Here is a 15,752-nt window from a genome sequence, read left to right as displayed (position 1 = left end):
TACATTTTATATTTTGTAAGTCTTATCTTGCACAAAATAAACACAATTTTCAACATAAATATCAAATATCACTGAATATTTATAGTAATAACAACAACATCTCATATTAGTAGAGAAACATGTGTTTTTATTAGCACAATTAGTACAAGAACTTTTGCTCTTTTTTGCGATGATATACCCAAATGCTCATGTGATACCTCAGTTTGTGTGTGTGTGTGTGTGTGTGTGTGTGTGTGTGTGTGTGTGTGTGTGAGAGAGAGAGAGAGAGAGAGAGAGAGAGAGAGAGAGAGAGAGAGAGAGAGAGAGAGAGAGAGAGAGAGAGAGAGAAAGGGAGAGAGATAGGTACAGAGAAACAGTGAGGGATGAAGGGATGAAAGATGCTGTTTGATAAAGTTACATTTCCAGTTCCCTGAATGCTGTGTCTGCGATTAGACCCTGGTTGGCGACATACAGAGTGAGTATGATTTACTTCCTCAAAAGCCTCAGAAGCTGGCAATAAAATGAAACAAGCTGCTGTTTTTCTGCATGGTTAGGGTTAGTTTATCAGTGATCAACAAATTTATTTTAAAAGCACATTTGAAAATAATTAAAATGTAGTCCCAAATAAAACTAATTAGATTACCAGTTTTAAAGATCCCAGAATGTTTTTATTGACATGCTCAGCTTGACACATTGCTATATTCTGGTTAATATGGATGGTTATTTTAATAGTTGGTCTTTAACACTAAAGAAAATATTGTGAAAGGATGAATTTGAATAAAAATACCCACAGTGTCACACAATGTAAATGTTATTAGAGGGCATGAATGATTAATGACAGCAACATCATAATTTCTCTCTCATTTAGCTGTCAGGATGTCAGCACGGCGCTTTTCATCTACTTTTCAAACACAATGTTGCCAAAATGCAGATTAATAATTGATTAACTACTGTGCAATTTCCAAGATGTCCACTCATCACTAACAGCTGAAAAGTCTCAGTTATCGATCTGACAGAACCTCTGAAGTGTCAAGAAAAAATCTAGTAGTGTTTCATTTTCATTCACATATGAGAACATAAATAATATTTCTATGTGGGCCACTTCTTGCAGACTTCTGTACAAACTCAGTCAGTGGCAGATTATTTCACTTACTCTAATTTGTGTTGTTCCTCCTAAGAAGTCTGACACAGATGACCTTTCAGAGGAAATGCCATGATGGAGGACCAACTGTATTCCACAACTATGGATGAAAACAAGGATGAGGAGATGCCAATGATTCCATATTCCGATATCTCTGCCTCAAAGTCAAACGACAACGCCACAACTCTAACAGGTACCTTTACTCAGAACCGGGGATTAAAAACAAATTTTGCCTGCAGCTGAACCCTTTTCTTGTCCTTCAGGATCTTTAACAGACGTCAACAGTTTGTCAGAACAGATCTCCGCCGACAACACTGGACGGTCCTCAGCCCCTGTGAGTGGAACAAGTAAGTGGGCTGATTCATTTATGTGATTCCAGAGTTTTACTGGAGTTTTGTTTTGTTCATTTTAATATTTGGACACAGAGGACTCTCCTGCAGAACACGATGTGCAGACGAACTCTAAAACTGGCTGGACAGATGCAGAGTACATCCACAGTACGAAATCTGTGAAAACAGATCAGCCAAGACCTCTGCACGTCCTGCTGCCATCCTCCGCAGAGACCAAGAGACTTCCTGAAGCAAGCCCGTCGTTCGCACCAGCAGGAGGTCAGGAAAGCCTGACGACTGCCAGAGTTCACTCAGAGGCAGATGGAGTTGGTAAGCATTCAACGCTGTTAAGTATTTGCCCCCTTGGACATTTCTTTTATTTTGATGCTCCAAAACCATCCAGCAAACACATTTCCTTATTGGACAAGGTGCCCTAAATAAATATACAGGTGCTGATCATAAACTTAGATTATCATGACAACGTTGATTTATTCTATTCAATTCAGTTCAAAGATACTTTATTAATCCCAGAGGGAAATTAGAGAAACAGTAATTCCATTGAAAAAGTGAAACTTGTATATTAGATTAATGCATTCCACACAGATTGATATATTTCAAATATTTATTTATATAATTTTGATGATTATAACTGATAACTAATGAAAATCCTCAATACAGTATCTCAGAATATTAGAATATTGTGAAAAGGTTCAATATTGAAGACCCCCTGGTGCCACAATCTAATGAGCTAATTAACTCAAAACATCTTCAAAAGCCTTTAAATGGTCTCTCAGTCTAGCTCTGTAGGCTACATAATTGTGGGGATGACTGCTGACTTGACAGTTGTCCAAAAGACGACCACTGACACCTTGCACAAGGAGGGCAAGACACCAAAGGTCAGTCACTGCTAAAGAGGCTGGCTGTTCACAGAGCTCTGTGTCCAAGCACATTAACAGAGAGGTGAAGGGAAGGACAAGATGTGGTAGAAAAGTGTACAACAATAGGGATAACCGCACCCTGGAGAGGATTGTGAAACAAAACTCGTTCAGAAATGTGGCGAGTCACAAAGAGTGGACTGCAGCTAGAGTCAGTGCTTCAAGAACAGATGTGTGAAAGACCTGGTTTCAGCTGTCGCATTCCTTGTGTCAAGCCACTGTTGAACAAGAGGCGCCATCACAAGCATCTCACCTGGGCTAAAGACAAAAGGACTGGACTGCTGCTGAGTGGTCTAAAGTTATGTTTTCTGATGAAAGTAAATTTTTCATTTCCTTTGGAAACCAAGGTCCCAGAGTCCGGAGGAAGAGAGGAGAGGCACAGAATCCACTTTGCTTGAGGTCCAGTGTAGTTTCCAGTCGGTGATGGTTTGGGGCGCCATGTCATCTGCCGGTGTTGGTCCATTGTGTTTTCTGAGGTCCAAGGTCAACACGGCCGTCTATCAGGAAGTTTGAGTACTTCATGCTTCCTGCTGCTGACCACCTTCATGGAGATGCAGATCTTATTTTCCAACGGGAGAGTTTAAGGACCATGGTATCCCTGTTCTTGATTGGCCAGCACACTGGCCTGACCTTAACCTCATAGGAAATCTATGTGGTGTTGTGAAGAGGAAGATGCAATATGCCAGACCCAACAATTCAGAAAAGCTGTAGCCGCTATCAGAGCAGCATGGGCTCTCATAACACCTGAGCAGAGCCACAGAGTGATGGACTGCAGTAATCCAGGTCAAAGGAGCCCAACTGAATGTTGAGTGCTGTAATGCTCATGCTTTTCATGTTCATACTTTTCAGTTGGCCAACATTTCTAAATTTTTTTGTTTGTTTTGGTCTTAATTGATATTATAATTTTCTGAGATACTGAATTTGGGATTAGTTGTCAGTTATAATCGTCAACATGAAAGAAATAAACATTTGAAATATATCAGTCTGTGTGTCATGAATGAATCTAATATACAAGTTTCACTTTTTGAATAAAATTACAGAAATAAATCAACTTTGTCTTGATAATCTAATTTTATGACGGGCACCTGTAAAAAGTAGTTTTAAAATAATGATCTCATATCCAATTTTAGATCAAACTTACCCAGAGCATTGAAAGTCCTGCAGGCATCACTTGGTTTAAGTTAAGGTCAAAGGTCAGGGTTCAACAATAAGAGATGGGGGAAAACGGCCAATGTGTAAAAAGTTCCAAGACCAAAGCCTCTGCCAAAACCACACAAAGACCCATCTCACATTTACCAAACAGTACTTTTATGATCCTAAAAACTTCTGGGTAAATATGGCCGATGAGATAAGAGTGGATCTTTCTGGAAGGAGAGTCTTGTGTCATCCAGAGTAAAACTAACTCATACCAACAGTCAGGCATGGTGGTGGTAGTGTGATGGTCTGGTTATATTGAGTAAATCTGATCCAAACGTGTGAAAAATCTGTAATCTGAAAAGGGGCAAATCATTCATTTCTGTTTCAGCCGTCTCTCGTTTCATTGTCTCACTACTCTCCCATCCTTCTTCCCTACATGAGATATTTGTGCTGCGGTCCTGCTGCATTGCCTGTTCTGTCGTCCTCTGGACTGTCTGCTGGAGACATTTAGAGGGTGCCACATGTGCGTCTGGTCCCTGTGCGGCTGCGAGCCCCCCACCATGCATCCTCTTCTGACTGTCACCCACAGCTGTGACCTGTGTGGGGGGTGCTTCGTGTGCGACTGCAGCGTCTGTGACATCTGCCTGCCAGTCACAGAGTGCCTGGACCTCGCTATGGAGATCTCTCAAATGCTTTACCACTAATATTTAATATCAGTGAGCCAAAAAAAAACAACAACTAAAAAACAGATGCAAGCCTAAAAAAATGAAAAAAAAGAGAAAAGAATCATTTATTTGTTAAAATCTTCTGAAAGCCTACTTACAGGGACAAGACACATATGTTCATGGTTAACAGTCAATGTTAAAACTCAAATATATGTCTGCTTTTGACACTTGGGAGATCATTTAGTAAAAGTTGCATATGAGCAGGATCATGAGCACTAGACACATCATGACTCGGCGCGACTCGGTGTGCCACGGAGTTGAGCAGCTCCGAGTTCTGCTGCCTGAAGAGCCCGGGCTGCTTTAAGACCCTAAACACGAGGTTTCTGGCTGCTGTGACTGCCCCTCGGAGAGAAACACTACATCAGAGAGGATTTGTACACACATTCATGATTGCACCGAGCATCTGACTAACTAGATTCTTACTTTGTGCCTGTTCAACCTGACAGTCAGTCACACATTACTCATGTTACTTTACTTAAGAGGTGAGACTAGTGGTTTTTAAAGAGAGTCAAACCCTCTCAAATTCACACCAAAATAAGCAATAATGCGTTTCAGAAATAGCAGGTGATCGTCCAAAACAACACAAACACAACTCGGTAGAAAAACAATCTGTGACCACAAATGTTAATAAAGACAAAAACCAGTGACAACACAGAAATTAGCCATGAAAAACCACTTATCAAACTATCAGGTATAAAAAAGATGAACTACAGTACTGTTGTGAAGTGTACACATACCGCTGCCTTTCTACTCGCTGACGATGTGTTGAAAGGTAAAATGTTGATTTGTGATCTGTAGCTACTCTGGAAGAAATCCTGCTTTGGCTAACTAGCTGCAGCAGCATCGCTGCTAGCATCCATGATGGTGCAGCCTGGGTGGCCTCTGTCCGCTCGCTGGAGCGCTGCTAAAAACAGACACAAAGCTTTCATAAAATGCATAGACTGCCGTAAAGTAAGGTGCAATAAAACTGCTCTAAATAAAATACTCTTATATACAATATGCAGTAAATATCTCACAATGTGCCAATTCACTTAACAAGGATCCCTTCAGTAGCTGCTGGTGAGGAGAGCGACTGATCCTGACAAACCCTGATTCCAGCCAGATAAAGGAAAAGCAAACATTTGGCGTCTCTTAGTGTGTTTGTAATGCCAACGTGGTCACGGAAACAAACCTCACAGCTTTTCTCATCACACATAATAAATGTATATTAGATCTCCAAGTCAAAATAAAGACATCCCTCTTATATCTCTGAATAAACCTTAAAATCTCTATTAAAGAACGTTTCATTTCTTAATGCTAGGTCCATGCCTATTATACAATAATCCATGTTATTAAGATTGCCTCTATAAACTCAGACGTGATCATGTGACCTGTTCCAAGCAGGAACTATGGTAAATACGTGTGTATGGCAAAGTAGTTCTGATTCCACCTCTGGAGTTAGTATGGTTTCTACGACAGCTCAGGTTCAGTCCCCGACAAGACTCGTTAGGAAGGATGCCGACATTCGTGTCCCTACAGACGCTCTTTGACCAAACAGGACTCATCACAAGTCCTCGTCCATGTCGAAGCTGCTCCTGCGACTGCTGGTTTTTGAGGCACCTGGTGACAGAGGAGAAAACAGCGGCTCGGCTACCCGGTCTGGAGACAGGGCCAACCCGTCGTCCATTAGAATGTCTCCCAGACCGACGTCGGGGTACAGCGCCGAGGCGGACGGGTCATCGAGCTCAGCAAAGCTCAGACTGCCGAGGTCCAGCGGGCTGCTGATGGTGACTCCTGCAGGGGAGTCCGAGGAGGGAGGAGACAGAAAAGAGGTCGGCAGAGGCTGTCTGATGGCTCCCAGGCCCACGAGGTTCTGGGTGGAGGCTCCTGCTACTGGCTGGCTGCTCTGCTGAGCGGCCTGCTGCTGCAGCAGGGAAGGATCAGAACCCAAACCGGAGGAGACGCCGGCCGAGGCTGGGAGTCCGTGGAGCCGCGCCTGCATCTCCAGCTCCTGTCCAGAACATCAGCATGCAGAAATTCAGAGTTAAAATCACTAAAGAGGCTGAAAAATCAAACAAAAGACCATGTTCTGGTGAGATTTAAACCGCCCTGACTTCAAGTTGGAATATTTAACCCGGATAATCCTGCAGGATGGGTCGAGACAGACTACATATTAGGATGATTTTACGCTGATAAAGGAAGAACCTTTGGTTAAAATAACGCCGTGCACAATCTCACAGTTTGTGCTATGATCTTCTCTCATCGGGCTTGTGCCTTCAGGAGTCTCCGCAGCCAATCATCTATCTCCATTTAGTCCCATCTACCCTCACACCTTCTTGTTCTCTCTCACCACATCCACAAACCTCCTTGATCGTCCTCTCAGCCTCCAAGAGTTTATGTTGAGACAGAATCTTGACCACAACACCAAACCTTAGCTCAGAGGTCCAGTTTAGCCATTTTTACGTTTTCTAAGATAAATTAGCTGTGGCAGCCGGCCATCTTGAATGGAGTAGACTCCAAAAATGACTCAGCTGGGGAGGAACATCCACTGACTGCGTTCATCCGGTGGTTCAGGAGCTATTTTGCTGACAGAAGGACAAACATACGCACGCAGCATTTTGCCTTCCGGCTGTGGCTGATGACTACACGCTGCTACATCCTCCTGCTCCTCAACAAGCCTTAGATCCACTTACAGACGACAGAAGTGGATTCTAGAAGAGGTGAAAGTGGAAACCACCAACTTCACTGATTTAAGTGAAATAGTAACCCGTTTTAGGACCACAGTACATATCTAATATGTATTATTACTGAAGAGAAGTGTGCGTGGGGCTTCACTGACCTGAATGCGTAACATCAGAATGTGGTTGGCTTGTTCCAGCTTTTTCTGTCTCACTTCTACATCCTTGGATCTCTGCTGTTCCTTCTGCAGCTTCCTGATGTAATCCACTGAAGCTTTCAGAATGGTGCCTTTATTCCAGCGCATCTCACTGACGTCATTGTGGCGCCATCGGGGGGGAAATTAAATAAACAGTAACAGGAACTTGGATGCATTTTTACAGCTGTCACACGCGCATAAAAATGAAACGACTGGAGAACAAAAGTAAAAAACTTACGGGTCACTTGACTTGGGTATCAGAGTACCCAGCTCCTTTATGCGATCATTGATGTTGAATCTTCTCCTTCTTTCAACTGAAACAAAATCCCAGCATGACTTTTTAATTAAGTCTGTAAACCTGCCATGTGCTGCTGCTGCATCCTGTCACATTCAGTTAGAGGTCCTTCATTAAAGAGTCAAACACTCACTGAGGTTATGGTTGTCTTTCTTCTGCCTTTCCTTCAACAGCGCTTTCGCATCTGCATCTGAAACAGAAAACACGTGACGCCACGACCAATCGCACTCACACGCTCTTTCAGTGCAAATCAAATCCAGCGAAGTTGCCTCTTTACCAGAAAGTTCCCTTTTAATTTTAGGAAGGTCAGCAGGGCAGGAGTTGCTGACTGCCAGAGTAGGGACCGCCATCCCAGGGCTGTGGTAAACATCCAGCAGATTTCCAGGGAGCTACAACCACAAACACATTAGCTTCATTACGAAAAGTCACTATTATTTAACATCATTTAGAGGCCGAAGGGTATATCGGGCCAATATATTCAATTTTTTCTATATCGGCTGAAATTATCTTAGTCGATAAAAAAACAACAACAAAAAAATCAGGCACCCGTGTGGCCAACTGCCACCATTACTAGACTGAAGAAAGGACCCGAAGGACCCCAACACAGTTTTTTTTAATGTTTTAAGCTTGTTTTATTTTTGAAGTTCAATGAATATTAAGAGATGTATTGACTTGTTGAATTATTACATAATTTATATTGCACACAGTGAGTGTTCAGTTGCCTTTCACAACAAATGTGCTGCTAAAACGCATTTATATCAGCCTTAATAATCGGCTTTAGATATCGGCAACAAAAATCTTTAAAAATCGGTACTGGCCTTAAAAAAACATATCAGACAGCCTTTAATATCTTTACTCCTTAAATTGGGAAAAATGCTTTGATTCCTTATTTTAGCTTTTCAAAATAAGAGCGTCACTCAGCAGGGCACACTAGAGAGCATAATATAATCAGTTTTCACCTTGCATTATGGGTCTCAAAATACTCACTTCAGAAGTGTCTTTAAAGCACATACTTTTACAGCAGAAGTTCGCAATTTAACAAGATTTATGTCAGCAGGTGGCAGAGTGGTGCTGTTCAGTGACGCTTAACCCTCCCGCGTTCCTAATGTGCTCAGGTGGATCCCAGGTGTGTTGTTCATTACTTTTCCACAGCTTCTTCACTAATCCAGATGTAGCAAGTTCTCCTGTCAGCTTTTGATGAGTCTTGATCAGAATTTTGTCCCCAGCAGTCCCAGCGGGGTCCAATGGACACAGTATTTGTTCACTGTGTGACTTTTGCTTGCCTTTCTCTCAGTTCCTTGACTAATCCTGCTGCAGCAAGCCCTCTGTTTGGAGTTCTGGCTGAAATGTAGTGTTTGCTATTTTTCTCCAACCATCTGCATTCCTAACGGGGTCCAATAGACCCCAGGTGTTTTTTGGGGGGGATTGAGCACCACCTCACCCCTGCCACAAGGATCCTGAAGGATAAAGCATCAACCATCCCCTGTCCTGGGGGGTCCCCAACATGACAGCAGGAGGGTTTTACTAGAATCTAATCAGACCATCATAAGAATGTTCTGGCTACTTATATTACTTATAACTTTCAAACACAAATTTAAAACATGTTAAAATTAATATTCCACTAAATCGACCAGTCCATGAGCAGAGCTGCTATAAATGTAGAGAACTGCTACGGGAGCCTGAATGTCCAAACAGGAAGTTGCTTATACACGTTGCTGGCTGCTTTGCCACACAGATTGTGGGTCTCTCTCTCTCTCTCTCTCTCTCTCTCTCTCTCTCTCTCTCTCTCTCTCTCTCTCTCTCTCTCTCTCTCTCTCTCTCTCTCTCTCTCTCTCTCTCTCTCTCTCTCTCTCTCTCTCTCTCTCTCTCTCTCTCTCTCTCTCTCTCTCTCTCTCTCTCTCTCTCTCTCTCTCTCTCTCTCTCTCTCTCTCTCTCTCTCTCTCTCTCTCTCTCTCTCTCTCTCTCTCTCTCTCTCTCTCTCTCTCTCGCTCTCTCGCTCTCGCACTCTCTCGCTCTCGCACTCTCTCTCTCTCTCTCTCACTCTCTCTCCCTCCCTCCCTCCCTCCCTCTCCCCCTTAGCAAGTCTAATTAATTATCTTTGAATTGAATTCATTTTAGTGACAGGATTGCGCCTAACCCAAACCTTAACGCACACGCACACACACACACACACACACAGGATGGGACTAAACTATGTAAATGGTTTTTGTGTAAACTAAATTGTCTTTTATGATTGGAAATGAAACCAAAATTGAAATATGAACAGATTGCTTCTGAAAGCTGCACATGGCAATAAGAACGGAAACTTTTCAGTTAACTGAAGCTGTTCGAGGACAGCAAACAATCTAATCTTTCTACCTGAATACCAAGGCTGGGTGACGCTTGTTGTTCTTTCCAAAAGCAAAAGAGCAGATTTACCTCACTGACTTTCTTCTTGTCTTCCAAAAGGATCACCATAATTCTCATTTTCTCTCTGGCCCTCTGTTGCGACTGTCCTAACTACCGTTTAACCGACTGCTGTACTATCTAGTCAGCAAAATCCACTTTGTCTCACTTCCCCCTCTGATAGCTTTACCCCGCCCAGGCAGCACGTCTGTGGCAAATAGTAAGAAAGTGACACAAATGTATGTTTGCTCCCACAGATTCAGAATTCCTCACAGAAAAGGGACGTGCATTCACAGAAAAAGCACCCCGACTTTAGAACACGTACTAAGACCAAACCTGGAGTTTTCTGTCATCCAACATCTGAATTTTAGAGGAAGTAGCAAAAAGAAAATCAAATAAAAGCGTTGTTTATCATACCGTGCTGGGCAGCTGCAGGCCTGAGTCGATCAGCGTAATGATGTCATCGTTCAGACTGGATTCAAGACTAATAATGTCGTCGATCACATCGTCGATCTACATGAAAGACAAACACCCACAGGTGAATGTTCGTTCTCATTAAGGCAACATGCTGTGAGTTTTTAGCCTTTAACAGGCTAAAAACTCACAGCACTTCTAACAGAAGTGCTGAACCCAAAGCAGGAGCTCCGAGGAGGTCAGTAAATAGGAGGAGGTGCAACATTTAACATGCTATTGTGACAACAGGCTAACAGGGGTGTGATGATCAGAAGGCTTGCATCGTTGCAGTGGGAGCTTCCAGCTTAACATGCTATAACAAACTAATTAAAGAAAAATGAGCAAGGGGATCCACTTTTAACTTCCTCAAAACGACGTGCAGATCTGCAGGAAGGCCAACGACCAGCAGCGTTGGGCAATCTGCTGTACAAGCAAATGAAACTCACACAGGAGAAATCAAACCACTGGTAAGAAAGCAGGAATTCCCCTTACTTCCTCCTTGTTGGATCCGATGTTGAGCAGAGCCATGGGACTGTTAGGGGCACTGCTGGCAGAAGGGCCGACCTCAGGGGCCGAACTGGACTGTGGGACCGGCGACACGCCGAGGGTCTGAGTCACCGCCTTGTTGCCCAAAGTGGTAGACAGGTACTGCTTCACCTGCTGCCTCTGGGCCTGCTGGATGTGGTACTTGGTGGGGTTCTCCAAGTGGGTCTGCACCTGAACCGTTTCAATACTTGTTACATACCTTTACTCCAAAACCTGTACGATTTCTGAACATCCTGTATAAAATACTAAGAAGAGGAGAATGCGGTGACTTTCTCATGATTTCAACACCTTGTTCAGTTTTAATTTGATGCAAGCGGCACTCGGAAAAACATTTGCAAGTCAAGGTCGGCGAGGCCCTGAACGCCAAGTCAGTGTGAAGTAGACGTGTGAGACTTTTTAAATCCAAGCATTTCACCGTCTGTTATCATCACAGAATACTTTCATGTTCGGCCTGAATGAAAACCTCAGTGAGTCACAATCATTAAACATGTTTTTTCAGCGAACCACGCTTTTAAATGAGTTACAGCACCGAATTATTTTTTAAATGACACTTGAGTACTATGCAGAAGCAGGCGGCCTTACTTTCAGCACCTCCACAGGCACCTGAGCAGGAGGAGGGCGGGCCCCGTTTGTGGCCAGGCTGACGGAGATGGCTGGAGTGGAATCAGAGGCTCGGAGCTGAGAGACAGAGGCCTGCTGCTGGGCCTCTCGCCTCTCCTGCTCCTGAGCTTGTTCCCTCATTAGCTGCTGCCGCAGCAACACCCGTGACGACATGATGGAGGCAGAGCAAGGCTTAAAGCTGGAGAAACACAGAACCACAAAAGATGTTAGACGTGAAGAGTTTAAGATGTGTCGTGTTGTTAATTATGCTGGTACGTCACACCCTGAATCCACACTCAAGGCATCAGTGGAGCGGAATGGCAGCGGGACGGTTTACTCGCGTGCTTTGCGGTGCGTCAATCTACACCGGGGAATCTCTGCGGCGGAGCAACTCGTCTGTGATCCTCCTCACCGGACTCACAAAATCCCTCCAGACTTCAAAGGTCCCGGTTTGTTTATGCCAAGGAGGAGATCACATTTGATGTCATATGTTGTTGTTCCTCTCCACTATCAGGATTAAAGCCATGAAAAACACACGGCTGTACTTCTCAACAATGCTGGGAGGAAAGGTCACATGTATTGACGTAATGCATATAGATAAGAAATCGCATCTCTGCAATTATCTTTTATTTTGAAAATTACCAGACGTTTTACAATGAAACTGTGGGTGACTTCCTGTCTAGCTCTATGTGAACTTTCTTAGAAGCAGCTCATCAAAAATACAACCCAGTTCTATCTTTAGCTAGCCTGGCCTGCCAGACTCGTCCTCCGTTTAATTCTGCACAGAGACTCTGGTGACTCACAGGCAGAGAGGCACATGAGGGGCGGGACTAGACAGCTCAAAAATAACCAATCAGAAAAACGACGGAAATGCCGACTGTACCGCGCGACGCTGTCGTTTTTTAGCTGTAGCCAAAAATGGCGTCTGGCGACGGCGCAAACTTGTTTCTTTAGAAGAAAGGCTTTCAGCGCTTCTACTTGTTGTGGTTTTAAAGATGTTCAAGTCATTTAGACCAGAGCGAACTCCGCTTCAGTCGCCATGTTTATGACTAACTCGGCGTTGTGGTGTGTGACGTACGCTACTCAGCGCCGATTGGCTCGGTTACAATTCTCAGGGGGCGGGGTTATTTGAATAGGAGAGTTCCCAGACCCTGAGGAGTCTGGCAGGCCAGCGAGCCACGTCCGGACTACGCCTGAAATGTTCCGCGCCACAGGCCAGTTTGGGTTAACCCATGGACTACAATGGTGAAGCAGCGCCGTTCCACACCGCTAATGCCTCCAGTGTGGATTTGCAGTCAGTTTGTTTGTATCCAAAACATATTTAGTGACCAAACTACTTAGGAAGATAGAAATGTTGAAAAGGATGTCAGGTTAAAATTGATTTTTGAGCTACTTAAGGTGCATTTACCTGTCGTAACTTCCTGAAAGACCTTTGCTTGGAAAAATGGTATTGGCATCCTACAGGACTGATGAGCTAACGTCTGAGCACTGCCAAAAGTGCTGCCTATATTGAATCGTATGGTTCATTTGGACGAAATGTTAAGAAACTCATGTTAGACTTGACCTCCAGATGCAGCACATGCTGTGTACTTGCTGCTGAGGATACAATTTAAGATAGCAAATAAACACAGACTTCCATAAAAATGTGAAGTTAAAGGTAGAGTATAAATAAGATCAGATACTACAAAAATCTAGAGACTGGAGTTGTTTCAATAAAGTGTGGATATTGGCTCATTAGCCAACATGAATGTCGCTTCTCCAAGCAGAGGTCCTTGCTAGAAAACGGTCAAATATCCCATAAGTTGTCGACGGCTGTGAATCACCATTAAACATCAACACAGAGGAGTTTCCAACATGAAAGTACGTCAGATACTTTGATACGCTATAAAAAACAGAAACTTCTGAGAATGTTGTTACTCTAAACACCTGACTAGACAACGGGTAACCCAGTTACACTTTAATATCTTCTTTTATAGAAAAAACTCACGTTATTATAAGTGAGAATATGCTGCAGTGCTGCACAGATAAACATGGCTGCTGAGATTCATAAATCCTTTTGTGGATGTCTTTTCATTTTGAACCAGACTGCTGGCCGTAGGCCATGTTTCTACAAGACCCTCACCGATCCGTTCACAAATGCTTCATCATGATCAGATTGTGAGGAAGAATAAAAATAAATAACACCCGTGTGAATAAAACTGGTTACTGCTTATTTACCTACAGCAGGACACACAGGGAAGGAGAAGGTGGACCTAAATGTTAAATGTGTCGATCAGATCCTAGAAGACATGAGATCATTTAGCATCATTTCTTTTGCATCAAACACTGCTCCTATCACTTAGAGGGTGCTCTAATGTAGTGTTTTTATCCCAGGTCAAAATGTTGGCCTCAAAATGAATTCATTCAGCTCTGACACAGACCTGCAGCTGCTCTCATATATTAATATCTGTAATTACTTTACATCACTTAAACAAAAACGGTCTGAACTGCAGGACCTTAGAGGAAACACGTTTTTGTGGTTTGTTGCTGAATGCTGTTCATGTCTGCAGGAAGATCACAACCATCTCCATGTGCTTAACAACCTCAGCCACTACCATCTCAATCATGTGCAGGCAGCTAAAATGTACTATTGCTACTGAAGCTTAAAAGCAAGAATACCCATGCCCTACTGTTTGCACAATGACAGAGCACCTCTGATCGTTTCAGCAGAAGCTCTAGATCAGAGGTCTGGTACCTCCCTGCAAAACAGTCAATGTCTCAAGGACGTGCAGATCATGTCTATAATGAGTCCGTTGGTCCAGACCAACTCTGTAGGACGTCCAAACTAGGTGTTTGCACAGTGGGCAGTGGCTATGAAGCCCTTGCTTTGGGGCCTTGTAACTTCAAGCAAAAGGAACCCGAGTAAGAGTTAGATACTAGAAAGGCTGGTTTTAGCAGTTTTCTTGTCTTATTGCAAGCAATAAATGCAGGGAATTCCCAATGCAAAAAGACAATAACCATAAAAGCAAGTTGCTTTTAAACATTTCAGTCTGAAAATTAGCTAAACAGGACTAGTTATAAACCACAGTTTGTTTAAAATGTTAAATCAGTTTAGTTGGTGAACTCAAGAGTTCACTATCTTGATTGTTTTAAGCAAAACTCTGATAAATAAAGCATTTTACTACCTATTGGAGACAAACTGCTGTAAAGGCAGTGGGAAGACTTTAAATAAATAACATACATTTATGTAATGTTTTGAAGTGATTGTGGTGAAAATGCTTCATCTCTACCTGAGTAAACTGATTTTCTACAAATGCTTCTAAAGAACAGCTCTACCAGAAGTGTCCTTTTCCCTGTTTGGCTATAAATAACTTTATTAAATTAATAAAAGTATGGAACATAAACTCTAAATGCCGAGATTGCAGTAGAAGATGTGGTATAAACAAACCAAAGTTGACAAATCCCTGCTGAGACCCCTGTAGGTTTCTCCTCAGTGTTGTATTTTCTACTTGTGCACGACATTCAAAGTGCACAGTATATTTCACATATATCCTGAGTGTAGGTACAAAAACAGTCTTATAAACCAATAACTATCCAATTATTTCCGTGGAGCCTCCATTAGCTGTATTTCTAGCCAGGTTATGTAAATACATCGGAATGCCTGCCAAAACAACACTTACTTCTCAGATGTTCAGTCCTATTTTTGAGAAGACATTGATGTTGTTGTTCGGGTGCCAACTTGTTTGTTGAGAATCGTCAGACAGCAGCAGTTAAGTCACTTTTGTTTTCATAATCGTTATTTTTAAACAGAGCTGTTCTGGCGTCATGACTTAGCAGAGTTCGCTTTGACAATTCCGTGATGCTAACGGGCCCTTTTCATTAAAACTACATAAAAAGTGTTAATTAAGCTTTCCAGCGTACACACCACCTGTGGTACTTTTGTTGAATACTTTGTAAGTAATAAACAACACACACAAGGCAACGAGGAAGTCATAACTTGGCTAAAGAGCTAGCTAACAATCTAGCACCCGTTAGCTGCCCAAAAAGCTACAGCTACAGTCGAAAAGCATTTTAGAGTAGATACATACCAAGGAACGGAGTTTGATGGAATTAAGGTCATAAATCCCCACAGTCTTCCATTTTCTTTATCATTTTAACGTCGGTAATTACAAAGTCAGTAGTAGCTGAACTCGTTACTTAACACTGTTTATGTTGGGAATGACGTCAAGCAGGTAAATGTTACCCGGAAGTGGTTTAAGGCTGTCAAGTTAACCTAACTTCAGCTGTTTTTTAATGACCATCACATACAAGAGATGTTAAAAAATAAAATAAACCAGCTTCGAGAAGGGCCGATTTTAAACATACTTGATAAAAACAATTTACTTATCAACAGT

At 42.7% G+C, this 15,752-nt stretch overlaps 2 protein-coding genes across 5 annotated transcripts; one reads left to right on the top strand and one right to left on the bottom strand.

Annotated features, from left to right (window-relative positions):
• The first annotated feature begins 337 nt into the window (after window positions 1-337).
• Window positions 338-4,398, top strand: LOC129165262 (myoD family inhibitor domain-containing protein). Its single transcript, XM_054747980.2, has 5 exons — window positions 338-454; window positions 1,158-1,313; window positions 1,384-1,467; window positions 1,546-1,779; window positions 3,963-4,398. The coding sequence occupies exons 2-5, from the start codon at window positions 1,193-1,195 to the stop codon at window positions 4,223-4,225; spliced, it is 702 nt and encodes a 233-aa protein (XP_054603955.1). The 5' UTR covers window positions 338-454; window positions 1,158-1,192; the 3' UTR covers window positions 4,226-4,398.
• Window positions 4,399-5,558: 1,160 nt separating this feature from the next.
• Window positions 5,559-15,697, bottom strand: tfe3b (transcription factor binding to IGHM enhancer 3b). 4 transcript variants are annotated; one of them, XM_015959997.3, is made up of 9 exons: window positions 15,447-15,697; window positions 11,362-11,578; window positions 10,726-10,950; window positions 10,198-10,293; window positions 7,673-7,784; window positions 7,529-7,585; window positions 7,339-7,414; window positions 7,065-7,230; window positions 5,559-6,236 (listed from the first exon to the last, which is right to left on the bottom strand). In XM_015959997.3, the coding sequence occupies exons 1-9, from the start codon at window positions 15,476-15,478 to the stop codon at window positions 5,790-5,792; spliced, it is 1,428 nt and encodes a 475-aa protein (XP_015815483.1). In that variant the 5' UTR covers window positions 15,479-15,697; the 3' UTR covers window positions 5,559-5,789. The 4 variants fall into 4 exon arrangements, with proteins under 4 accessions (XP_015815483.1, XP_015815484.1, XP_015815482.1 ...); XM_015959998.3 differs by having other exon boundaries at window positions 7,065-7,212; XM_015959996.3 differs by having other exon boundaries at window positions 7,065-7,212; window positions 7,529-7,784.
• Window positions 15,698-15,752: the final 55 nt, after the last annotated feature.

The sequence above is a fragment of the Nothobranchius furzeri genome, chromosome 3 (assembly GCF_043380555.1).
Source record: "Nothobranchius furzeri strain GRZ-AD chromosome 3, NfurGRZ-RIMD1, whole genome shotgun sequence".
NCBI lineage: Eukaryota > Metazoa > Chordata > Actinopteri > Cyprinodontiformes > Nothobranchiidae > Nothobranchius > Nothobranchius furzeri.
Note: the sequence above shows the minus strand (reverse complement) of the source record. Positions and strands in the feature narration are given on the sequence as shown.

Excerpts from the sequence above, each read along its gene's own strand:
- LOC129165262 (XM_054747980.2), top strand. The coding sequence starts at position 1,193 with ATGATGGAGGACCAACTGTATTCCACAACTATGGATGAAAACAAGGAT. Across the intron at positions 1,314-1,383 it reads CAACGCCACAACTCTAACAG|GATCTTTAACAGACGTCAAC; the intron begins GTACCTTTACTC and ends CTTGTCCTTCAG. Across the intron at positions 1,468-1,545 it reads AGCCCCTGTGAGTGGAACAA|AGGACTCTCCTGCAGAACAC; the intron begins GTAAGTGGGCTG and ends ATTTGGACACAG.
- tfe3b (XM_015959996.3), bottom strand. The coding sequence starts at position 15,478 with ATGACCTTAATTCCATCAAACTCCGTTCCTTG. Across the intron at positions 7,785-10,197 it reads GCCTGCAGCTGCCCAGCACG|CTCCCTGGAAATCTGCTGGA; the intron begins GTATGATAAACA and ends TTGTGGTTGTAG. Across the intron at positions 6,237-7,064 it reads TTCTGATGTTACGCATTCAG|GAGCTGGAGATGCAGGCGCG; the intron begins GTCAGTGAAGCC and ends TGTTCTGGACAG.